Source organism: Nannobrachium achirus (assembly GCF_963921795.1).
Source record: "Nannobrachium achirus genome assembly, chromosome: 18".
NCBI lineage: Eukaryota > Metazoa > Chordata > Actinopteri > Myctophiformes > Myctophidae > Nannobrachium > Nannobrachium achirus.
In genome coordinates, this window is record NC_137825.1 from 50,848,160 (window position 1) to 50,873,907 (window position 25,748).

At 41.7% G+C, this 25,748-nt stretch overlaps 1 protein-coding gene across 1 annotated transcript in view; it reads left to right on the forward strand.

Annotated features, from left to right (window-relative positions):
* Nucleotides 1–5,491: 5,491 nt before the first annotated feature.
* Nucleotides 5,492–25,748, forward strand: part of LOC308303173 (uncharacterized protein) — a gene marked incomplete at both ends in the record, with an annotated part of 43,052 nt that continues 22,795 nt past the window's right edge. Inside the window, 23 exon segments of the mRNA XM_080747497.1 lie at nucleotides 5,492–5,546; nucleotides 6,007–6,027; nucleotides 6,273–6,435; nucleotides 7,975–8,243; nucleotides 8,353–8,498; nucleotides 8,786–9,092; nucleotides 9,208–9,370; nucleotides 9,520–9,788; nucleotides 9,905–10,050; nucleotides 10,363–10,647; nucleotides 10,650–10,659; nucleotides 10,972–11,134; nucleotides 11,279–11,547; nucleotides 11,673–11,818; nucleotides 12,129–12,441; nucleotides 12,553–12,715; nucleotides 12,871–13,139; nucleotides 13,262–13,407; nucleotides 13,680–13,986; nucleotides 14,276–14,438; nucleotides 15,025–15,293; nucleotides 15,428–15,573; nucleotides 16,796–17,156. Coding sequence (XP_080603623.1) covers nucleotides 5,492–5,546; nucleotides 6,007–6,027; nucleotides 6,273–6,435; nucleotides 7,975–8,243; nucleotides 8,353–8,498; nucleotides 8,786–9,092; nucleotides 9,208–9,370; nucleotides 9,520–9,788; nucleotides 9,905–10,050; nucleotides 10,363–10,647; nucleotides 10,650–10,659; nucleotides 10,972–11,134; nucleotides 11,279–11,547; nucleotides 11,673–11,818; nucleotides 12,129–12,441; nucleotides 12,553–12,715; nucleotides 12,871–13,139; nucleotides 13,262–13,407; nucleotides 13,680–13,986; nucleotides 14,276–14,438; nucleotides 15,025–15,293; nucleotides 15,428–15,573; nucleotides 16,796–17,156 — 4,549 coding nt within the window.

Here is a 25,748-nt window from a genome sequence, read left to right on the forward strand (position 1 = left end):
CAGCATCAAGGGTTGGATTGGGGGTAACTCCCTGCGACATACTAGCGTCATGATGTACTTGTACATCAAGCTGCCTTACGCTACAGAAACAGGAGATAGGCTCCCGCCCTAGGAGATTCATAGCCTGGCTGATTCATATGGTCTTCATAGCTCAGCAAGGCTTACTATGTACATCATCAAACTGTGCATAGTATCACAGTTTTTTTATGTCTGTTGCATATAGGCCTACAGTCTTTTGCATACATGTTGTGTAGAGGCCAATTTGTGCTTTTACCTATAACCACCGATTAGTGTAAAACTTTGTATGCACACTTCCCAGAGGCCAAGGAAAAACCTGTGCCCTGCATTTTTCACATCTGCCATTTATAGCGCCACCAGAAGGCCGACTTACAGTATGTAAAACACATTCTTCGATATTACTCCTTCAGATTTTATCCGAAAATCACACAAATCAGTACACAGTAGTCTCTACAGTGATGTAATCATGACAGATTTGTCAGATATCATATTCTATCTAATTGGCTAACATTGAATTCCAAGGTTTGCAGGATTGCTCCTTTTTGAACAAAATGTCTCAAATCATGAAAGTAGCCTGCTATGTGTGTGAAATTTTGCACACACATTCCCACTAGGCCAAGGAACAGATGCCACCCTTCTCACATTGGCCTGTTATAGCGCCACCAGCGGGTCAATTTTTGCAAAACCCATTTTTGGAACAAAATGCTTCAAATCCCGCATGCAGCGTACAATTGCCGTGAAAGGCCCAAGAACACGTGGCACCCTTTTCACTTTGGCCTATTATAGAGTCACCACTAGGCCAAAAAAAACCTACCTGACCTGCCGGAGTCCTGTTCGGAAGAACACTGCTTCTAGTTTTTCTTTGATATTCTTCTTTGCTTTCCCTTGATGCCTTTTTGCTTTCCTGCTTTTTATGCCTTGGACACTTTATCGCTGCTTGCAGCTATATTTATCATTGTTGTTCTCAAGAAAGTTTCTATTTTATTCATAGGACCATAATAGGCACAGCAGAATTCACTGAGACGGCAATACAGTACAATATAGACCGAAATATAGAGTATAAATACCTGGGTTATGGGTACTGTATACATTTACATGCTCAATATAATACTAATAACTAAATGTAGTATACTGTAGCAATTACAAACAGAGTGGGCTGAGCTTAACACTGAGGATTATACTGTGTAGATATAGGAGCATTAGAGACTAATGTCCATGATGATGCTGTAGGCCAGTGGTTCTCAACCTTTTCAGGCGGCGACCCGACAAATAATGATATTATAACTGGGGACCCCCCAAATAATGATATTATAACTGGGGACCCCCCAAATAATGATATTATAACTGGGGACCCCCCAAATAATGATATTATAACTGGGGACCCCCCAAATAATGATATTTTAACCCTACGAGCACTAAAGAGTTGAGGCATTACATTTTGTATAACATGGTTCTATTGTGAAAATAGCAGATCTCAGCCCCTTCTCACCCCCTCTAGGTGAGAATATGTTGCAGATCTACATGCTCAACAGCTCAACAACTCAACAATGCCTCATGCGAGGCGCTGTGAGCATATGTAGATCTGCTATTTTCACAATTTCTTCCTCTAATATTTGACAATTTGGCCAATGTTTAATTTGTCATTTTAGAGGTATTAAAAAGTCCTTAAATTGTCACTTAAGAAATGTGCAAATGCCATCTTTATACTTAAAACTTTATGTTGATGTGTTTACTGTTGAGTGAGAAAACAAATACATGTTGCAAATAAAGTTAATCATCTGGGGATCCCCCAAAATAATTTGGGGGGACCCACAGGTTGAGAACTACTGCTGTGATGGGTAGTTCCTTGGGTCAGTGGGTGATCCAGTGATTTCATGTTCAGCGGGGCCTGTGCACTGTGGTTATGATAATACATGTAGTGCTTAAGTAGTGCTCACGTTGTTTTCCAGCAAGATAACATTAGACAAAAAAGTAGTACAGTACAAGTACAGTTAAACACCCTGCCTAAACGGAACATCCACAAACACAGGGTAGGGGAAACAAGGGGATGGGCTAAGGTAAGGGGGTGGTGCTCACTTCTCGCCTGTCTATGGGAGAAGTGATAACTACCTCCGCCTCTGGCCTCCTGAAAGGTGAGTTTTCAGGGCAGTTTTGAAGGAGGCCACTGAGCTACAGCTACAGGACATGATGTGCGCTATGTCCTCTTGTCCACGTCAACTTGACAACTACCTATAACCTATCAATCAATTCATTCATTCATTCAAATCTATAGATTTATTTTGTTCTTCTTTCCTTTCGTGCCTTACAGAACTGTGATGTGCTTGTTAGTTTTGGCAATTCTCCAAAAGGCAATTAACATCAAAGAGGCAAAGACACATTCCCCTGCAGACTACTGTACATAGCAGTCTATAGTCTATTTTTATGTATACTGTCTAAACAAGACAAAGGTGGAAAGCCTCAACCACTTTCAGATGTCATGTAGAGAGATTAAGCTCTTTCAGTCCAAATGCATATTTGGCTGTACAATAGTGCATATGACAGACGACAGACGAGACAATACTTTGTAAGAATCACAAGAGTGTTCTGTACCTAATTGCATGTTTCATCCTTGCTCTTTGTCCTGCGTCACTAGCTGTCGCCTACACAGAAGCAGTCGGGCTAGTTGAATTCCTTCCATTGAGGCCGTTCTTTTTTCAGGTTGAGAGAGAGGACCATTGGCAAAGGAAAGGTTAATGCATCATCATGTCTGTCTTTCATTGTTGTGCCTTTCTCTTGTGTCCTTGCACGCCAGTTTTAGGCATCAGGAAGAACCATGCGCTATCTTCACTTGCTCATCTTTATTGAGCAAGTGAAGACAGTGTTGAGGTGTCCCTGATTGCTTCCGATAGGCTACGTAACGTGTCTACTTCACCAATGCACGTGCCAAAAAGAGACTTCTTATTAATTTAAGGGATATTTCACTTTCATTTTATCATCTAATCAGGCTTTTGTGTACACCCTGGACAGATTTTAAGTTGCTTGATTCAGTATGTAGATATTTGATATTCATTTTATCAGACACACCTCCTTCTTATACACACATTGTAACTTCAAACTCCATTTTAACCATGATAAATTCAGCAAATATGCCCATCCTTTTTTCTGGTGACTCCTGGCACCCTCCTAATATGTGAGCTGGCCGTGTTTTCTTTTTGATAACTTTTTTCATTTATTTTTATACATTTATTTATTGTGCTTAATTTGTCTAATTATCCCCCAAAATGATAAAACAATAAGAAAAAAGTTTTTGAAAAAACACGTTAAACACATCAAATATCTAAATACTGAATCAAGCAACTCAAAATCAGGTTGTTCACAAAAGCCTGAGTGGACAATAAAATGACCAAAAGAGAAAGTGACCAAAAGAGAAAGTGAAATATCCCTTTAACTCTTTTCCCATTTTATAATTGTTTTTCAGCTGTTGGGGTTTTGTTTTGTTTCTTTTTTTCTCTCTCGCCTATATTCTGTCACTTAATAAAAAGCATCTGATGAACTTACTGGTGTCGTGAGCGATTCACTAAAAACACTATACCATGGGGCGCCCACTGGCCTGGTGGTCAAGGCGCATACCACATAATAGGCTATGATGCCTGCTGGCGTCGCCGGTTCGATTCCCGATCCGGACGACCTTTGCCACATGTCATTCCCCATCTCTTTCCCCATTTCCTGTCAGCCTACTCCTATCAAATAAGGCATAAAAAGCCCAAAAAACATATCTAAAAAAAACAACAAAAAAAACACCATGCAGAGGGTGTTTGTGCATACTTGTTGCAGTTTGATGTTATTTGTCCATCTGAACTAACTATTAAGAAAAAGAAACAGAAGATACTACAAAACAAACAAAATGTCCAACGTTAAATCATTCTCAGATCTTTCTCACGTCTCTTAAACACACAAATATAATACTGTATGCATTCCTATTACATAACCACGGGTTCTTTTGTCCCTGAGGCACCTACAGTACACTACTCAAGCACATCTGGGATACTGGCGTGTTGAAAGTATAATTGTTCAGAAGGATAATGACAGCAGACAGCCTTTGTTACATGCAGTACAGTAGCATGTCACGGTTCTTAAAAATGTTCCAACCTTTCAACATGTCACAAAATTGCCCTTTGTCATGCTTGGGGCTGTACATGAGTCCCATACTGTACTATGATTATAGCTAATCCAAGGCTACTAATTGTTTATATTTATACAAATATTTGTATGACTGATACAATGATTACCATGAGAGTATACTAAATGTTTATGTTGTCTGCTGCTTAATCGAAGACTGAGCAAGGACCCAGAGTGGACAAATGTAACCGAAGTGGTACACTCAGTTAACACAAGGATTTTTGTATGCATTTCTTTACATTGAGGATGTAGATATACCGGTATTAATACCTGCCCATCAAGTTAATCACGCACGTGGCCAGGCACGCACGCACTTCAACAGGGGGTCTGGGTCCTAGGGGATCCTTAGAGTTACTACAGGGGGTCCACTAAATATTTGTTTGATATGTCGCGGGTTCGAGTCCCGATCCCGATGACCTTTTCTGCGTGTCACACTCACCCCTCTCTCCCCTCCCCAACTATTATATCAATAAAGGCCAAAAAAAAAAGAAAAAAAAAAAAAAAACATTGTCCAAATTGTCTATTATGCAAGAAAGAGGCAAACATTTTGAAAATAGACGATCTACAAGCTCACAACACCTTGCGTGAGCTTGTAGATCTGCTATTTTCACAATATGTATCTGTGGAACCGAGTAGAAATTAAATATAGTGCCTGTTTATCAGGGTGGGGGGTCCCCAGTCCAATATGGTTATTTTGGTCATCGACGGTCGAGGCCTGAAAAGTTGAGAACCACTGACTTAGAGGAAACCCATGCACTTTAAAAGTGGAATACTTTGAAGCTAGTCTCAAATATCTCAACGCTCACCTGATATTGATGAGACAATCAGCTAAATATGCTGAGCTTTGAAAGAATGTTATTAAGTTGCTTGGCAGGCGTTGTGTTGCATAAAACATGTATGTAAGTTGTAACACAATGTGTAGTGGGAGTCCTTGCTTCGTCGCTCTAAGCCGTGGCCTGGAAAAAGTTGAAGACCCCCTGCTTTAAATGATGAATGTACTTTACATCAATATCTGTCAATATTTGTATACTTTTCCAAAATGTTAAGCTTTGTTTTGGCTTAACCATGTGTTTCTGTTACCCATTGGAGTCACTGTTTCAAGCATATTCATTCCTCGTATTAGTTTGTAGGAATGTGGTTTCTAAGATAGTCACAAAAACATTCCAGGTAATCTCCTCTCTTTATTTCCTGATGCCATGTCCAATAGGAATAAGGACATTTCTGAATGCCTTGGTTAATATTGAGGACTAACTTATGGGAGGGGCATAAGACAGTACTTAAAGAGTGCTGCAAACATGAACTCTGTAGTTGCACAATGGCTTTGTGGACATGGGCCTGTGTGTTGACTGTGCTGAACTTCTTTGTTGAAGGTGAGTTGGCTCACTGGACAGACCGGCACATTTTTGTTAAAGTGTGGTAGCCGGAATGAGAGAAAAAAAAAAAATATATGGCTGTGTATATCTCTCGTTCAAATGTCATTGTTTCAAGTTGTCTATTCAAATCACAGGTTGTGTGTAATATGATGATGAATTGTAAACCTTTGCTTGTATATGGCTACATTATATATAGCCATATATATATATATATATATATATATATATATATATATATATATATATATATATATATATATATATATATATATATATATATATGGATTTGACATCAGATGCAAAAAACAAAAGCATTGTTTTCCTAGGCTAAAACAAATTAACACTCCTTTCTTTTGTCAGAAAGTGTCAATGTAACAATATGTAAATGTTTCTTAGAATTGATATTGTTACACAATCATTAATGTGAACATATCAATTATGTTATGTCTTTCCATAGATGGATATTCTCAACTTAATGGTAAGTTGCAAATGGTTAATTTTCATTTTCAAACCTTTTTGTCAACAAATGTTCCTGTTTTTTTTTTTACTTTATTTGCAGTTGCAGCAGTATGGTGAATGAATGTTTCCATTGCACATTTTCCATAAGAAAGAAAGAAAGAAAGAAAGAAAGAAAGAAAGAAAGAAAGAAAAAGAAAAAGAAAGAAAGAAAGAACATATTTTGTAGTATTAATTGTATAACCCATCAGGATGTATCTTTTCCAGTGTGCGGTACTCCTCCACTCAACAACAGGATAGTTGGAGGTGAGGATGCTCCAGCAGGCAGTTGGCCGTGGCAGGCCAGTATTCAGAGGTTTCGCCGCCACGTTTGCGGTGGTTCCCTCATCAACAAGGAATGGGTTCTGACAGCTGCTCACTGCTTCTCAAGGTAAATGAGTCATTTAATTTAACTAATAATTATCAACTAATAATTATGGTCACAACCTTTGCTGATGGAGGCACAACTTGAGAGAACTGTAAGACTTTAGGACTATAACTTTTCACTGTTATATTTGAAACAATGCTATGCCTTAAAGGAGTAGTTCACCCCAAAATGACTTTTTTTCTATTGATTACTCATGCCATGGAGACTTGAGTTCTATAATATCTTTTAGTATTTGTCGCATTCCTAAGACAAAACAATGATTATAGTAAATGTACCCCCATTGATTACCCCCAAATGCATTTGTGTCCCCATTCAGAATCAATGGGGGTAAATTTGTTGTAATAAAATTATTGTCTTAGGAATACAACAAAAAAATAAAAATACAAGTTTCCATGGCATATAATAAGTAATCAATAGAAAAAAAGTCCTTTTGGGGGTGAACTACTCCTTTAACCTTTGTACCCGACTGGAGTCCCTTTTATGCCCATTTATGGAGATCCCTGATGTCATCAGTAGATGCCCAAATGTCTTTACTTATCTACAAGCTCACAATAGTTTTTACTGGTGATGGTTTTCACACCCATTGTATTTAAATATGAAAAAGTGGTTTGGCCAACTCTCGCAGTTCGTAGATTCTGCAATATTGTGTTTTATTTCTTGTGGCATGTTACTGGATATTCGACACGCTCACAGACACACATTAGATGTATCAGATATATCAGTCATCATTTATGTTGCTCCACACAAATGGAACAAACTTCAGGACCCCCCCAAACTGGTTTGATTGATCTTCATAGCGACAGTCACATTAGCTAGGGTGCAGTTCTTTTTTAATTTTTTTCTTTTTTTGCATTTTGTCCCCGAAAAAGAGAGCTTGCTCTCGGTCTACCCTTATTAATAAAGGTCAAAAGAAGCAGGCCAAAGGAAAAAATAAATAAAAATAGAATGCTTTGTGTTGCGCCACATTGTGAGCTTGAAGATCAGCTATTTTCACAGTATGGTTTGAAACTGGTTGGTCAGGTCACGGTTTTCGGGATATGTGAACTACTATAACTATTGTCAGAATCAGAAACAGCTTTATATGTATTTAATTTGCATCGTTCCCATCGTATCGTTATTTTCCATAGAAGAAAGAGAGGAAGGAAGGGGGGGGGGGGGAGAGGGGGAGGAGATCAAACTAGAAAAACAAAATACAAGATATCTACATATTTACATGTTACCTGAGATAAGATATAAAAGGTGCGTGAGCAATGCATGGCAGCAGATGTGTACTGAGCATGACATACTTGAAACGAACATTAGTTAGAAAAGGCAACTTGTAGGATGGGGAGACAAGGCAGCAGACAGTGCAGCAAAGACTATTCTTTCTGTGGCATCTTGGGGAACTTGGTGTGACAAGGGATGTAATGTTAAAGTTCTACAAGGCTGAAATGGTGCTCAACTGCTCAATGGATTCTTTTACATTAATGATAATAGCCTATTTCTTTCTCTGACAATTTTACATAAAATTTTTTAAATGTTTCTTACCATTTCTTTCTCCAGCACAAACACCCGTCGTTGGCGGATTTCACTGGGGCGACAGAACCTGAGAGGCAGAAATCCGAATGAAGTGTCCAGGAGAATAGCACAAATCATTTTACATCCAGACTATGACAGTGACAGCAGTGACAATGATGTTGCTTTACTCAGACTGTCCTCACCAGTCAGTTTCACTGACTACATCAGACCTGTCTGTCTGGCAGCCAGTGACAGTGTGTTCAACAGTGGCGCTGAAAGCTGGGTCACTGGCTGGGGTAGAATCCAGGAGGGAGGTGAGTTTTGCTTGCATTTGGGAAAGGTGATTTTGGAAACATATATCTTGATTAAAGGGAAATGCAGTGTGTTGCTAGGTTCAACCAATGTTGTTTCTCTGTCCCTCAGTACCTTTGCCATTCCCCAAAGCATTACAAGAAGTAGAGGTCCCAGTTGTGGGGAACAGACAGTGTAACTGTCTCAATGGAGTGGGTACAATCACAGACAACATGATCTGTGCTGGTCTGTTGGCTGGAGGCAAGGACTCATGCCAGGTGTGATATTTTACTACTTTTGGTAATTGTTAAATACAATGTAACCGAATCCCAAATCCAAATCTGTGTAAAGTGGTTAAAAGCAGGGTATTGAACTTGCGATCAGCTTGCTGGTGCCTGCATAATCAATAGTTACTTACATTTTCTGGCACCAACACACAACAATACGAGATGGCCAAGTCAGTCACAACATTTTCAGACTTCAAGCTGATTTGGTTTGGTTATACTTGAATAATGTTGATGAGATTTGACAGAAAGTTTGACATATAAATACTTTTGCTTCACAGGGCGACTCAGGAGGGCCAATGGTCAGCAAGCAGGGCTCCATCTGGGTTCAGTCTGGAGTTGTTAGCTTTGGTTTTGGCTGTGCTCGTCCCAATCTGCCTGGGGTTTACTCCAGAGTGTCCCGTTATGAGTCATGGATCAACTCCCTCATCGAAACTGACAAGCCAGGCTTCGTCCAGTTTACCTCCAGTGGAATAGATGCTGACAACAGCTACACCTGCTCTGGCCTACCAGATCCTGTTACCCCAGTGCCAGCCATTACTACCACCGTCACAGAACTGCCACCTGTAGTTTTACCAACTGCAGAAGGTATGGAGTGATAAATGTCAGAAGTTCTAAAAGTAAATGTATTTTTTTTTCTCTTATTCAATCGTTATAGTACTCTGCAATAGTATTACTTACATGAATGCTGATTCTCGTCTAGTGTGTGGAATCACGCCATTCAACAACAGGATAGTTGGAGGTGAGGATGCTCCAGTAGGAAGTTGGCCTTGGCAGGCCAGTCTGCAAAGGTTTGGCCAACATATTTGTGGTGGTTCCCTCATCAACAGGGAGTGGGTGATGTCTGCAGCTCACTGCTTTTTCAGGTTTGTACTGAGAACATCAAAAGGTGTCACCGTTTCAATAGCATTTGCATGCACTGGTTTCTTGTATGTTATTGCTAATATTTAATTCTCTCAAAATAACAATTATACATAATTATGATTTATTATGTTTCTCATCCGTTTTCCTCCAGCACAAGCACCACTGGTTGGCAAATCTCACTGGGGAGACAGAACCTGGAGGGCAGTAATCCAAATGAAATCTCCAGGACAGTAGCACAAATCATTATACATCCAGACTATGACAGTTCCAGCAGTGACAATGATATTGCTGTACTCAGACTCTCCTCACCAGTCAGTTTCACTGACTACATCAGACCTGTCTGTCTGGCAGCCAGTGACAGTGTGTTCAACAGTGGCACTGATAGCTGGGTCACTGGCTGGGGTGCAATCGAGGAGGGAGGTGAGTTTTGCATGTATCATTGGGAAAGATTGTTTTAGAAAAATATCACTTGATTATTATTGGAAAAAATCATTGTGTTGCTATGTTTGACCAATGTCTTTCTTTCTGTCCCTCAGTACCTTTGCCATTCCCTGAAACATTACAAGAAGTAGAGGTCCCAGTTGTGGGGAATAGACAGTGTAACTGTCTCAATGGAGTGGGTACAATCACAGACAACATGATCTGTGCTGGTCTGTTGGCTGGAGGCAAGGACTCATGCCAGGTGTGATATTTTGCTTGTTTTGATAATTGTTCAAATGTAACCAAACCCCAAACCCAAATCTTTGTGAAGCCTGACATTTAGTGGTTAAAAGCAGGTTATTGAACTTGCAATCAGCTAGTAGCTGGTGCCAGGTGACATAACTACAGTATGTGTTATACTGTACTTACATCTCCTGGCACCAACACCAGCCAATATGAGTTTTCCAGGTCAGTGCCCCGATTTTACTGATTAGTGTCGGATGTCAAGCAGATTGGGTTTGGTTACACTTGAACATAATGCCAAAGAAATGACATGAATACGTTTGCTTCTCAGGGCGACTCAGGAGGTCCAATGGTCAACAAACAGGGATCCGTCTGGGTCCAGTCTGGAATCGTCAGCTTTGGTTTTGGCTGTGCACGTGCTGAGCTGCCTGGGGTTTACTCCAGAGTGTCCCGTTATGAGTCCTGGATCGACTCCCTCATCCAAACTGACAAGCCAGGCTTTGTCCAGTTCACCTCCAGTGGAATAGATGCTGACAACAGCTTCACCTGCTCTGGCCTACCAGCTCCTGTTACCCCGGTGCCAGCCATTACAACCACTACCACAACCACAACCACGGAACCAACAACTGTTACCACAGTGCCAGCCATTACAACCACTACCACAACCACAACCACGGAACCAACAACTGTTACCACAGTGCCAGCCATTACAACCACTACCACAACCACAACCACGGAACCAACAACTGTTACCACAGTGCCAGCCATTACAACCACAACCACGACCACAGAACCAACGCCTGTAGTTTTACCAAGTGCAGAAGGTATGCATGGAGTAATACAGGCCTTGTCAGAAGCACTAACAGTAAATGTTTCTCTTTCTCGATCTTTATAGTACTCCGATATAGTATGACTAACATCAACATTGATTCTTGTCTAGTGTGTGGAATCACACCATTCAACAACAGGATAGTTGGAGGTGAGGATGCTCCAGTAGGAAGTTGGCCGTGGCAGGCCAGTCTTCAGAGGTTTGGCCAACATATTTGTGGTGGTTCCCTCATCAACAGGGAGTGGGTGATGTCTGCTGCTCACTGCTTTTTCAGGTTTGTACCTAGAACATCAATGTGTCACAATTTCAATAGCTTTACATGCACTGCTTTCTTTTATAATACTGCAAATATTTAATTCTCTCCAATAACATCATTATACATACGATTTATACATGTTTCTCACCCGTTTTCCTCCAGCACAAGCACTGCTGGTTGGCAGATTTCACTGGGGAGACAGAACCTGGAGGGCAACAATCCAAATGAAGTCTCCAGGACAGTAGCACAAATTATTTTACATCCAGACTATGACAGTTCCAGCAGTGACAATGATATTGCTGTACTCAGACTCTCCTCACCAGTCAGTTTCACTGACTACATCAGACCTGTCTGTCTGGCAGCCAGTGACAGTGTGTTCAACAGTGGCGCTGATAGCTGGGTCACTGGCTGGGGTAATATCCAGGAGGGAGGTACGTTTTGCATGTATCATCGGGAAAGATTGTTTTAGAAAAAAATATCACTTGATTGATTGAAAAAAAAAAACATTGTGTTGCTGTGTCTGACCAATGTCTTTCTTTCTGTCCCTCACATTCAGTACCTTTGCCATTCCCCGAAACATTACAAGAAGTAGAGGTCCCAGTTGTGGGGAATAGACAGTGTAACTGTCTCAATGGAGTGGGTACGATCACAAACAACATGATCTGTGCTGGTCTGTTGGCTGGAGGCAAGGACTCATGCCAGGTGTGATATTTTACTAGTTTGTGTAATTGTCAATATGTAACCAAACTTTAAACCAGAATCTGTGTGAAACCTGACATTCAGTGCTTAAAAGCAGGGTGTTGAACTTGCAATCAGTGAGTAACATTATGTGTTATACTGTAAATTACATCTCCTGGCACCAACACCAGCCAATATGAGATGGCCAGGTCAGTACCCTGATTTTACCGAGTGTCAGATGTCAAGCAGATTGGGTTTGATTACACTTGAAGTTGAACACATGTAAACCAAAAAAGGTAAGAAGGTTTGACATGTAAAAAATGTTGCTTCTCAGGGTGACTCAGGAGGACCGATGGTCAACAAACAGGGATCCGTCTGGGTCCAGTCTGGAATCGTCAGCTTTGGTTTTGGCTGTGCACGTGCTGAGCTGCCTGGGGTTTACTCCAGAGTGTCCCGTTATGAGTCCTGGATCGACTCCCTCATCCAAAATGACAAGCCAGGCTTCGTCCAGTTTACCTCCAGTGGAATAGATGCTGACAACAGCTTCACCTGCTCTGGCCTACCAGATCCCGTTACCCCGGTGCCAGCCATTACAACCACTACCACTACCACAGAACCAACACCTGTAGTTTTACCAAGTGCAGAAGGTAGGAATTGAGTAAAACAATTCTCTTCAGAAGTACAGAAACTGTGTTTTAATTTTTGCAAATCTTTATTGTACCCTGCAATAACTTCCATCCACATTGATTCTTGTCTAGTGTGTGGAATCACGCCATTCAACAACAGGATAGTTGGAGGTGAGGATGCTCCTGTAGGAAGTTGGCCGTGGCAGGCCAGTCTGCAGAGGTTTGGCCAACATATTTGTGGTGGTTCCCTCATCAACAGGGAGTGGGTGATGTCTGCTGCTCACTGCTTTTTCAGGTTTGTACTGAGAACATCAAAAGGTGTCACAATTTCAATAGCATTACATGCACTGGTTTATTTCGACCCTCTTTTATATTATTGCTAATATTACTTTTTCTCAAAATACCATAAGTATACGTAAGATTTATGTTTCTCACCTTTTCTTTCTCCAGCACAAGCACCACTGGTTGGCAGATTTCACTGGGGCGACAGAACCTAGAGGGCAACAATCCAAATGAAGTCTCCAGGACAGTAGCACAAATCATTATACATCCAGACTATGACAGTGACAGCAGTGACAATGATATTGCTGTACTCAGACTCTCCTCACCAGTCAGTTTCACTGAATACATCAGACCTGTCTGTCTGGCAGCCAGTGACAGTGTGTTCAACAGTGGCGCTGATAGCTGGGTCACTGGCTGGGGTGCAATCGAGGAGGGAGGTGAGTTTTGCTTGTATAATTAGAAAATATCGTTTTAGAAACATATCACTTGATTAACAGAGAAAAAAACATTGTGTTGCTTCTGTATGTTTGACCATTGTGTTTCTTTCTCTGTCCCTCAGAGCCTTTGCCATTCCCCCAAACATTACAAGAAGTAGAGGTCCCAGTTGTGGGGAATAGACAGTGTAACTGTCTCAATGGAGTGGGTATAATCACAGACAACATGATCTGTGCTGGTCTGTTGGCTGGAGGCAAGGACTCGTGTCAGGTGTGATATCTTTTACTTGTTTTGGTAATTGTTGAAATGTAACCAAAACCCCAAAATCTTTGTGAAGTCTGACATTCAGTGGTTAAAAGCAAGGTATTGAACACCAGGTGTCTCCTGGCACCAACACCAGGCAGCCAATATGAGATGGCCAGGTCAGTGCCCTGATTTTACCGATAAGTGTCAGACTTCAAGCAGATTTGCTTTGGTTACACTTGAACAAATTTCACGAGAATTGATGGAAAGTTTGACATATAAATACTTTTGCTTCTCAGGGTGACTCAGGAGGTCCAATGGTCAACAAACAGGGATCCGTCTGGGTCCAGTCTGGAATCGTCAGCTTTGGTTTTGGCTGTGCACGTGCTGAGCTGCCTGGGGTTTACTCCAGAGTGTCCCGTTATGAGTCCTGGATCGACTCCCTCATCGAAGCTGACAAGCCAGGCTTCGTCCAGTTTACCTCCAGTGGAATAGATGCTGACAACAGCTTCACCTGCTCTGGCCTACCAGCTCCTGTTACCCCGGTGCCAGCCATTACAACCACTGTCACAGAACCACAACCCGCCGTTTTACCAAGTGCAGAAGGTAGGAATGGAGTAATGAAGGCCTGTCCATAGAATCTCCGAAACCTCCGAAAAGTTTGGTTGCGACTTTCCGACGTGCACATTCCTTAACTCTAATTCGGTGTAATGCTTTTCGGAAGTCTCGAGTGACGTCACTTTGTAGTCGTTTCCGCCGAAAGGTTCGATTTCGGAGAAAGTATGGACAGGCCTTGACATTCTCTTCAGAAGTACAGAAACTTTGTTTGAATTTTTCTAAATCTTTATTGTACCCTGCAATAGTCTGACTTCCATCAACATTGATTCTTGTCCAGTGTGTGGAATCACTCCACTCAACAACAGGATAGTTGGAGGTGAGGATGCTCCAGTAGGAAGTTGGCCGTGGCAGGCCAGTCTGCAAAGGTTCGGTTTCCATGTTTGTGGTGGTTCCCTCATCAACAGGGAGTGGGTGATGTCTGCAGCTCACTGCTTTTCCAGGTTTGTACTGAGAACATCACAAAACAACACAAAAGGTGTCACAATTCCAATACCTTTATAGCAGGGGTCTTCAAAAGGGGTCCAGGGCCCCTAGTGGGTCCTCAGAGTTACTACAGGGGGTCCTTCAAATCTTTGTGCGATAGAAACCTTTTTTCTCCTTTTTTATATTAACCACCACTTGAACCCTAACGTCCATATTCAGAGAACTTTAGCCAAAAATAGCAGATCTACAAGCTCACAACGCCTCGCACGTTATTTTCGGCAAAGAGGTTTGGTCTAGAGGGGAAAAGGTCAAGTTTATTAAGTTTGACGTTTGTAATTGACGGTTCAAGTGGTTACATGTCTGATAACACAAATTGACATGAATCCAAATACACTGATGATTGTGCTGTCAAACGATGAAACTATATGGAATCTGGGGGTCTCTGCTTCATCGCTCTCTCAGCTAAGGGGTCCTTGGCCTGAAAACGTTGAAGACCCCTGCTTTATAGTACTGTGTTCTTGTATTGCTAATATTTCGCTCTCTCACAATAACATAATTATACATAAGATGTATACATGTTTCTCACTCTTTTTCCCCCCGCAGCACAAGCACTGCTGGTTGGCAGATTTCACTGGGGCGACAGAACTTGCAGGGCAGCAATCCAAATGAAGTGACCAGGGGAATAGCACAAATCATTATACATCCAGACTATGACAGTGCCCGCAGTGACAATGATATTGCTGTACTCAGACTCTCCTCACCAGTCAGTTTCACTGACTACATCAGACCTGTCTGTCTAGCAGCCAGTGACAGTGTGTTCAACAGTGGCACTGATAGCTGGGTCACTGGCTTTGGTACAATCGAGGAGGGAGGTGAGTTTTGCTTGTGTCATTGGGAAAGATCGTTTTAGATTAAAACAATAAATACAAATAAAAAATAACACTTGATTGTTTGGAAAACCATTTTTGTGCTAACTTTGACTTCTTTGTCTTTCTCTGTCCCTCAGTACCTTTGCCGTTCCCCCAAACACTACAAGAAGTAGAGGTCCCAGTTGTGGGGAATAGACAATGTAGCTGTCTTAATGGAGTGGGTACAATCACAAACAACATGATCTGCGCTGGTCTGTTGGATGGAGGAAAGGACTCATGCCAGGTGTGATATTTTACTACTTTTGGTAATTGTTAATAGAATGTAACCCAACCCAATTTCTTTGTCAATGCTGCCACCCAGTGGTGAAAAGCAGGATATTATCTGAGCATCTGGTTTGGCTGGTGTAGTGACATTATACTTCTACAAGCTGGTGCCAACAAGACCAGCCAGTAGCAGATGGCCAGTTCAGTACATTGGTTTTAACAATAAGAGTACGATTTCACACGGTTTTGGGTGTTAGACTTGGTTGCACTTTAAAACACATTTAGACCTGAAATACCGAGGGTAAATATTGATATGTCTACATGTCTTCAGTTCGACTAATAGGGTTAGGGTTAGGTTTTAGGGTTAGGTCTAGGCATAGTGGTTAACATTCACCAAGGTTAGCATTCACCAGCGTCGGCAGGGTAGCATTTCACCAGGTTAGCATTCACCAACGTCGAACTAATGGGTCGTCGAACAAATGCTACGTCCCAATATCGACACGCTCCCGAATACCTATAGGCTACATTGTTTCCTTTCAAGCCCGGGAACACCTCTGTCACATTAGCTGTTGCTAAATGTATATTTCAGAAAACTTAAGCTTAATACAGGGTTCCCACACATTTTTACCAATTCATTTCCAAAACATTTCCAAAACTTTTCCAGAATATTTAACCCAATTTCCAGGACTATATAACAATAATTCAGCTCAATAACAGGTCGCTTACTCCTATGCGCAATGCCCAAAGACAGGTAGTGTATGCCAGTGGTTCTCAACTTTTTCAGGCCGTGAACCCCGAAATAATCATGTTTTAACTGGGGACCCGGCACCCTGACGAGCACTAATAGTTGAGGAATTTTGTATAACACGGTTCTATTGTGAAAATATTGCGAGGCGTTGTGAGCATGTAGATCGGCTATTTTCACAATTTCTGCCTCTAATATTTGACAATTTGGCCCATGTTTAATTTGTCATTTCAGAGGTAAATCAATAACCAAAGACAAAGACAATACATAGCTATTTTTTCCAGGACCTTCCAGGACCCTTGATAAATTCCAAAACTTTTCCAGTATTGGAAGAATATTTTTTCTAATTTCAAAACATTTCCAGGAATTTCATGACCGTGGGAACCCTGTTAATAGATGTTTTTATAACATGGCCTCAGTTCTAAATGGGTTTGAATATTATGAGAATTGACCAAATAATTTGACATGTACTCTACAATTGCTTTTTGCTGCTCAGGGCGACTCAGGAGGTCCAATGGTCCACAAGCAGGGCTCCGTCTGGGTCCAGTCTGGAGTTGTCAGCTTTGGTTTTGGCTGTGCACGTGCTGAGCTACCCGGGGTTTACTCCAGAGTGTCCCGTTACCAGTCGTGGATCGACTCCCTCATCCAAACTGACAAGCCAGGCTTCGTCCGGTTCACCTCCAGTGGGATAGATGCTGACGACAGCGTCAACTGCCCTGGCTTACGGGCTCCTGTTGTTACCCCAGTGCCGGCCATTACGACCAAAACCTCCGATCCACCAGTATGTCCAGAAACGCATGTATGCACATGTGTCCCGACAACCCAAGCACCTGAAATGCCAGCCTTGAGTGCAGAGGGTCAGTAACGAAATCTGATTTTCACTCACCACAATTATATTATCAATGTGTTCATGATATATCCATGTAATCTGTTGAATTGCTTCAAGTACTTTAGCCATTTGACCTTGAGTGTCCCTATAGTTCCAGTTAAAGTGCAGAATTTAAGATGTTACAGTAATTGAGAATGAAATAAAAGGCATGATTAATACTATGTTGTTTATACCATTATACAGATTTTGTTTAATTGTTTGAAATGAAAATTCCATTGCAGATGACATCCGAAATGACATTTTATTTAACAATCTAATGTAATAAACATAATTAACACACAGCAATACTAGACTATTGACCTACAGTCAAAAAATATTTTCTAACATCAATTCTAACATCTATATAGCATGTTTAAAATGTACAATGACACCTGACTAAACAACCGGTGACTGCTTTTTTTAATGTAAATGTATTATACAGTATGTAAAATATTCAACAATGATCAACAGGGTAAACCCTATAACAATTTCCTAAAGGGGTATAACGTCTGTGGTTTATACATTCATCTACCATGCATATTTAATTACACAATTTGCATATTTGAATAAATTAGCAGAAATAACAAGTAGAGTTCAACTTTGGTGGTGGTTTTGGTGGTGGTTTTGTGATAAGTGGAAGTAACAAAAAAAGAAAGGTTCGACACTGTAGCTCCCTTTTGAAGACTTTATTTTTGGTACCACATGAGGGGCTGAGTGGTTTTGTGGTAAGTGAATGAATATTTTATCTCACTCAGATAGATGCAAGGACATTTGTAGTGTAACCATTGGGCATATTTATTTAGCTTAATTAGCATATGTTATGCATTATGTAATGACTCAAAGCAAACACTGTCCTTTTCTTTTCAATATTCCAAATGCTTTTTTACAAATATTTGTATACCTGTACCAACTGATCACTACAGACTAGAGGCAGTAAATATCACAATGTGTTATTTGTCCATACAATAAGCTACAGTAATAGAGCCATAAACATGTATATTTCTGTATTATTTATTATGTCAATATTTCTGTTAACCAATGGTCACTACCAAACTTTTACCAGTTGATATTGAGGTGGTTCTTCTTGTAGAATCAATTTCTATACAATAATCATATTATAATGAGGATTTTAGATGACATATTGCAGATAAACTATGCAAATCAACTGTAAGCTCATTGTTAAGGCATGAGATATTCTCATCATAGCAAATCAAATGTTTTTAGTACCCGGTATCAATAAGCTTTGGGCTTATCAAGCTTCTTATTGAGCATAGCGGCCCATGATGTCATGTTTAAACAATCAAGACAAGAGGCGATCAAGACATTATTACAGTACTATTCATAATATAAAGCCATTTAACACTTATGCACACTAATGAATGATTGTTTTAATGATATTTAATGATATTTGTTACTTCTGTCAATTGTCATCTTCGCAGATTTGGTCAGCAACAAACTCACAGTCACAACAACTGGCCAATAAAAAAAAAGATACCAGTTACTGTATGTTCTGAATTTGCCATCACATATCTTTCCACAAAATATTAGTAAATGCTCAATATTTGGCTCGATAAAAGCCTGGCTCAATAAGCAGGATCAACAAGGTGCTCATTATCAATAAAAACAAAACCAGACAGGCCTTCAAACCAAAACAAGCTCCATCCCTAATTGTAAAGCCCAGGGTGTGCATTACGCATTTAGGCCTAGAATTATTGACTGCTTTAACCAGTGAAAAATAGCAGATATACAAGCTCACAGCACGGCACCGAGTGCCGCGCTGCGAGCTTGTAGATCTGCTATTTTTGAAAAAGTCATGAAAATGTGTGCAAATCTTTGAATATATGTATTTTCAAAGCGAACGGTTGTAACTCAAATTTTGCTTCTGGGTGGTCCCTGGAACTAAATATTTTGAGATGCGGGTCCGTGGCCAAATAAATATCATTTTGGGGGTCCTTCACATGAAAAGATTTGAGCACCACTGACACAGTAGTCTCTCAAGAACAGACTAACTGAGCTCCAGTTAAGTGAAAAGGACCTTTTCTTTGACGATGGCTGGTCAGATTGCTGACATAGAAACATAGGTTTTTTCCAAAAATCTTAGAAGGATTCAAAAGACACTTATAGAATCGGGTCAAAATTCTAATTTTCACGATTTTTCAAAAATAGCAGATCTACAAGCTTGCATGTGAGCTTGTATATCTGCTATTTTTCAATAGTTAAAGCATAAAATATTGCGTCATAATGTGTTCAGGCCTAAATGGGTTAAGCAGGAATGAGAATGCTTGGTGAGGAAAGGGGACAGAACATGGTGCTGCACTTTCCATAAAAATACAAATATCAAAATACATACACCAGAACATGTCAAAGACATTTATGTTACTATGTTTAACCTGTTTATAAGTATCCGAGAATAAATTGCGGCTGCTAGATTGTTCACTGGTGTGGTATAATAGCTTACACAACATTGCTTAAAGACGTATGGTTGTGGTTAGACCTCTTCAAATATTCCTGAGATATACTGTATGTTTGTCAGAAAGAAGAACCTAAATTGATTTGACCTGCTGAAACAGCGATGCAGCGATCTGTTCATTACATTGAGGCTACCCCACTGCATGCACTGCACCTTGCTGTCTTTATCCAAAGATACCACTCAGGGCACATGTCCAGCTTCGGTCTTTGAGCTGGTTGAGGACCACATCACTGTCCTGCTCTCGTTGCAAGTTATGCAGGTCAAGGGGTTCGGGGCAGCAGGGCTCTCACAGTTCCCATCAGTCAGTGTAAATGTGTTGCCTGCTTGAGGGCCCACCTCAAAATCATAGACCTGCAGCATTTCAAGCCACTGATTCAGCTGTCCTTTGGGCTCTTTAAAATAAAGGTCAGAGATGTTTGTGTGAACGAACAGGAAGTTAAATGTGTACAAGAGGAAATACTTCACACAGCTCTTGTCATGTCATGCAGTAGTTCCTCAACTTCCTCTTGGCATGGTTCAGGGAACAGCTGTAGTGCGTGATCACTCTTTCACCGCTCAGGCCCAAATCACTGGCATCTGTTGCCATGATGAACGGCATGTTCAGGTCTGAATATGCCAGGACCAGGGTTCCTGTTAGCTCCTTCTTCTTTACCGGAAGGTGGTGTGCCATGCCTCATCTCCAAGGAATGCCTGTCCTTTTTGTGTCACACTACAAAGTCCAGCATAAACTGGTCCTGGGTTCCGGAAGGCGGCATATCTGTTTCCCGTTCCAGTTGTATTGGATTGTCAGCGAATTTGAACCGGAAACAAAAATTACACCATCATACGTGTTTCCGAATCAGTGGCAACCAAATGAACGAGAAAAGGAAATGGTTATGCCAACTTCTGGAAACCTGGTACTACAATTATGCACAGAGCCTATAAGATGCCAGGGCCAGGGACCAGCTGTGCTGCTGTCTGACGTTCTGGCCTGGGTGCTGACCAGGTATACTTGGCACCTCCTCTAGTTGGTGCACTATTGGTGAGACCGAGTAGTAGGCAGTAGTGCTTATCGGGGACCTAACAGCACCTGTCCTTGTCAATGAGGCGTGGGGAAGGCCAGTAACCACTGAGTGTTGAGGAATATTCTTAGTCTTTCCCCAACACCAAGGCTTAGAACTTGGGGATCTGCAGTGTGATTCCCACTGCTGAGTCATTGCGGACTGAATGCTGCTCTTGCTTAGCCTGATTTCAGACTCAGCTGAAGCTTGAGTCTGACATTGGCCCCTGTCTGAGCGATTTACTGGGGGAGGGACTTTAAGTTCCCCTAAACCAATCACTAGAGATCAGTGGATCCGACTACTTTTTCATTCGACACGGTGCTTGTCACGTCTCCATCACAACATTGCTGGCCATTTAGGAACATTGCGTGCGTGTGTGTGCACGTGCGCAATGTGTGCCATTTCGGACGGGATAAACTGCAGATTTTGAACACAACACCAGACCAGATAAGCAGTCCGCTCAGAGAGTGTCCGCTCAGAGGGTGGGCGGGTCTAATGGGCTGGAGCCAGGCTAGCTCTTGCTGGCATTCCTGGGCTGCACTGGCACCTTCTAGCCAGTAGGAGAGTACCATCACACAGTTGAAATTGTCTGCTCGACATCCCACATCTGACACCAATGTAATGACCAATGGACAACAAACACACTGAAAGCATAACATAAAACAACATTAACCCCCTTCAACGCATGCCCCATACAAACAGTGTCAACAGAATCAGAATCAAACTTCATACACTTGAGGTCCATCGAAATGTGTATTCCGAGGTACTTGAAGTCACAGACCTGTTCCACTGCAACACCATTGATGTGAATAGGCGCGAGCTCTGTCTCCGGCCTCCACGATCAGCTCTGTGGTTTTAGTGACGTTGAGAGCAAGGTTGTTCTCCTGGAACCACTGTGTCAGTGTTCCAAAATCGTCTCTGTAGGCTGTCTGCGAGGCCGTACAGTCACAGTACCAGTAAGACTCCCTAATCGGGAGATAAACGACCGTCAGGTCGCAGCGTGATTGTAGGCCAAAATGTGTAGGAGCAGTGTCCAAAAATGTGTTTGAAAAAAATCGGCCTGACGGTGGCGCTATATGGGAGGTTTTGATAGTAAGTGCAACCTGACGGTCGCAACAATATAGTCACACAAAACAATAATAACTAGAATGGTGCAATTCTGAGAAATTGCAAGTGTGGTTGCACTGATGTGAGTCGCGAGAATGTCCGGTTGTGCAATACCCGTTTTATCCGTCAATCTGGCTGGCACTCTTTCATGCCCATATATGGTGTTCCGTGTCCAGGCCAGTCTGTGATGTCATCTCCAAATTTGGGCACTGTAGTGATGTCCGTCAGTGATGCGTGATTATGGATCCAACTGGGAAAGATGGATAACCACGCCCCGGACTCATTTTTGAAGCTTGTGATTGGCTGAACCGGACGTAGGGAGCGCTCCGTTGTAGTCACTTGGACTGCGCGAGGTGCACCAAAACCCAATTATCATGGCGTTTATCGTGCGCTTGCCCAGGCCTTACGGCCTGGGCATAAATATAACGATTGCATTCACCACGGCTTCGTCTGCGGCGCTCGGGGGCGAAGAGCAGGACCAAGGTCCGCTGGCCTTCGCGCCGCTTGCAATGTCGTGGACAATAACTGAAAACGAGCGCTCTATGCCGTTTCCATCCATCTTTCCCAGTTGGATCCATAATCACGCCTGACATCAGTTGGGCTTTGTTGATATCAGTTGGGCATTGTTACCATGGTGGCGACACTGTCTAGTATCAGTGGTCGGTCAGACGGCGGACAGCGGACAGACAGACATTCGGTAAATTAATAGTTAGATATTGTGATGTCATGTGAAGCATGACAACAGTGTTTGAAGCAAGACCAAAAACATCACTTTTCTGTTGCACAAAGGTTAGCAAAAAGCAGGTTCACTTTGCTGACACACAAATCTTGGACTGAGAACAATAGTTGCCTTTATCAACCACACTAATAATACTAACATGCCCAATGGTTACACCGCAAAATGTCCTTACACCTGAGTGAGATGAAATATTCATTCACTTACCACAAAACCACCAAAATACAAATTGGATGACCTCGACCCGTGATGTCTGCTAATTTATTCAAATATGTGAATCATCTCATTAAATATGCATGATAAAAACATTTGGATTTCTCAGGAAAAATCACATTAGTATCAAACTAGACTGCACTCTGTCGAGGTGCCAACTTGCGTCTTGTGCACTGGTGGCCATGTATGGCCTACTTGTGCGCCAGCACAGCGCGCCCTGTTATTTATATCACAAGTTGTGTTATTACTTGCGCCAGCAGAGCGCGCAAGTACTACTTTCGGTGCTGTCTAGTTCCGGCCGACAGTACAAAGGTCACCACCAACAAGTGCGACCTGATATAAATAACAAGGCGCAAGTTGGAACCGCGATAAAGTATTGCCCACCCACATACAAACAAACAGCAACAAAACAGCGCCGAACAGCACCGATCATAGTACTGGTGCGCTCTGCTGGCGCATAAGTCGGCCATATATGGCCACAAGTGCACAAGACGCAAGTTGGCACCTCGACAGAGTGCAGTCTAGTTGAAATATTATTATGCATGATGCCGATGTTTTTGCCCCTGCTTATCCAATGGCCACTTACCAGAAATTCAAATATAAATAGTAGCCTATTTATTCTTATTTTGGGGTAATAGCTAATGTAATGTTCACATCAATAACCAGCAGAGATGCCCACGAGTCTCGTGGTCACGAGTCAAGTCGAGTGCCGAGTCTTTGGGGGGCGAGTCGAAGTCGAGTGTCGAGTCTCTGGGGTCAGTGGGGGACGAGTCGAGTCGAGTCTCAAGTCTTTAAGTGGCGAGTCCGAGTCGAGTTACGAGTCTTTATATACATATATATCTTTTTTTATTATTTTTTATAATGATCTAGCCTCCAGCTGAAAAAGTTAGATGGCGCATCATGATCACCCGGTACTCACAGATACAGCTACAGCAGCAGCCAGCAGCCATGACAGGCTAAATTAGGAAAGACACATGCATGTATGTACTCACAATCACGCTACGGAGGCTGTTAAATGTTCCACGATTAATAATAATGGATCCATTTCCCCCAGAAAACAGCTCTGAAGTAGACCTCCTGCCTCTCCTTCCTCGGTGAAAGTTCCTTGGAAGCAACGCAGTTATGTCCAATAGTAGCAGGGTCCCCGGCCGTCCGATCATCATCCAATGAATAAAATAATCCCAAAACCAGCCACACTTCAGTTGCTTGCTTGACACTTAAATCCTTTTTGTAGACCTTTGTAGCTATCTGTACTGACATTTTCCTAAGACAGCTTGAGCTAGACAAGTAGGTCTACTCAAATGTTGTTTTTAATAGGAATTGCGAAGCAATCACAATTTTTCTATTTGAAGAAGCCGCCAGAGCTGGACAGTAAGCAACATAACACTTTACTGCAGTTACTGCCGTAAAACGTATCGCTACTGGTTACCATAGCGACGTGTACTCTCAGTGGGGATTGGACCTGGGAATACATTTTACATCACTGTCGTAAACGTTTGTTGCCGGCGTATAATTAATATACTATATTAATTAAATTGTACTGGCAAGTGCATGATTGTATTCATGATCACTCCTTTACTGTATTAATATAAACAGACAGTATGTCAGGATTGATACATTACTTAGTCATTGATACAGCATCATTTCCAATAGCAGTTTTAGTTAAGATATAAATAAAAAAAATTAAACGTGGTTCAACATAATCTTTATTCCAAAATAAAGCTTTTCTTTTACTTCTTTAGCATAAAGTTTTTTTTCCCTTTCATTTCCACTCCCCTCCTGCTTTTTTAAAAGCTCTTTTTCTTTTTTAAAGTTACTGCAGTGCTGTGAAGAATCCTGACAGCACAACTGTAACATTACGGGCATATTTGGCATAACTTCACGTTAATGCTTTGAACAATAATTACGTGGGGTTAATTAGTAGATGCAGCTGGTGGAATTGACATCATGAAGAGAAGAGCCCACCGGAGAAAAAAGTGAAAACCCGACGCTAGAAAAGCACTGTCTCACGGAAAATCCTATTATCTTATCAAATTATTAAACAAATGCCACGTTAACTGAAGTAGAATAGCTGATGATGAGCTAAACATATGTGTTTTATTTCGCCGTTTTAATATTTAAATCTTATTCTGAAAGGCTGCATGCAGCAGCTGTCCTGCCTACTGCTGCTACTGAACTAACAGCCTAGGCCTAGGCTACTGTAGGTTTATTGTTCAGCCTATAAACCTCTCAAAATCAACTATGGCTTATATTGTTTAGCCTATAAGGCTCCCAAAAAATCAGAGTTGCAAGCTATTAATCCACCTTGTCATGGCGCGTCGGCGTCTAGATATAGATTGGAAAGACGCACTATAGCCTACGTGCGAGCGCAACAGATACAAAAAACAATTTAATAATCCTCTAGCAGTGTAACAGTAGGGCTACTGGGCATGGTAACCTCACGTTACTGCTTTAATCAATAAGTTAACTTACGAGGGGTTAATGAGCTCAGCTATTAGACCTAGGCCTATATAGCTGCAGCTGGTGGTAGTGGAACATTATTAATATTATTACGAGAGGAGGCTGCGCTCTGGAGAGAAACCCGACGTTAGATAAGCAGGTTCTCACAGATAATCCTATCATTTTATACAATTATTGAACAAATGCCAGGTTAGCTGAAGTAAAATAGCTGATGATGAGCTAAACATATATGTTTTATTTCACCGTTTTAATATTTAAATCTTAGGATGAAAGGTCCATGCAGACGGCTGTGTCTGCCACGCTTTGCGAGACAGACTGCGGTCTTCCCAACGGCCCTGAGCTGCGCGCGGTCCAAGTGAACACAGCGAAGCGCTCCTGGGCTGGCCCCCACCGTTGCGCTTAAGTACGTTGGGAAAAACAACGCGGTCGCCGCTGTCTCCGTGCGCAACACTCAGCAGCACAGCGGCGCGCAGCCGCGCAACAGAGAAGAAAGAAAGAAGAAAGGAGAAGGAAAGGCAATATTTGTCGTGCTTGTCATGCATTATAGTGCTTAAA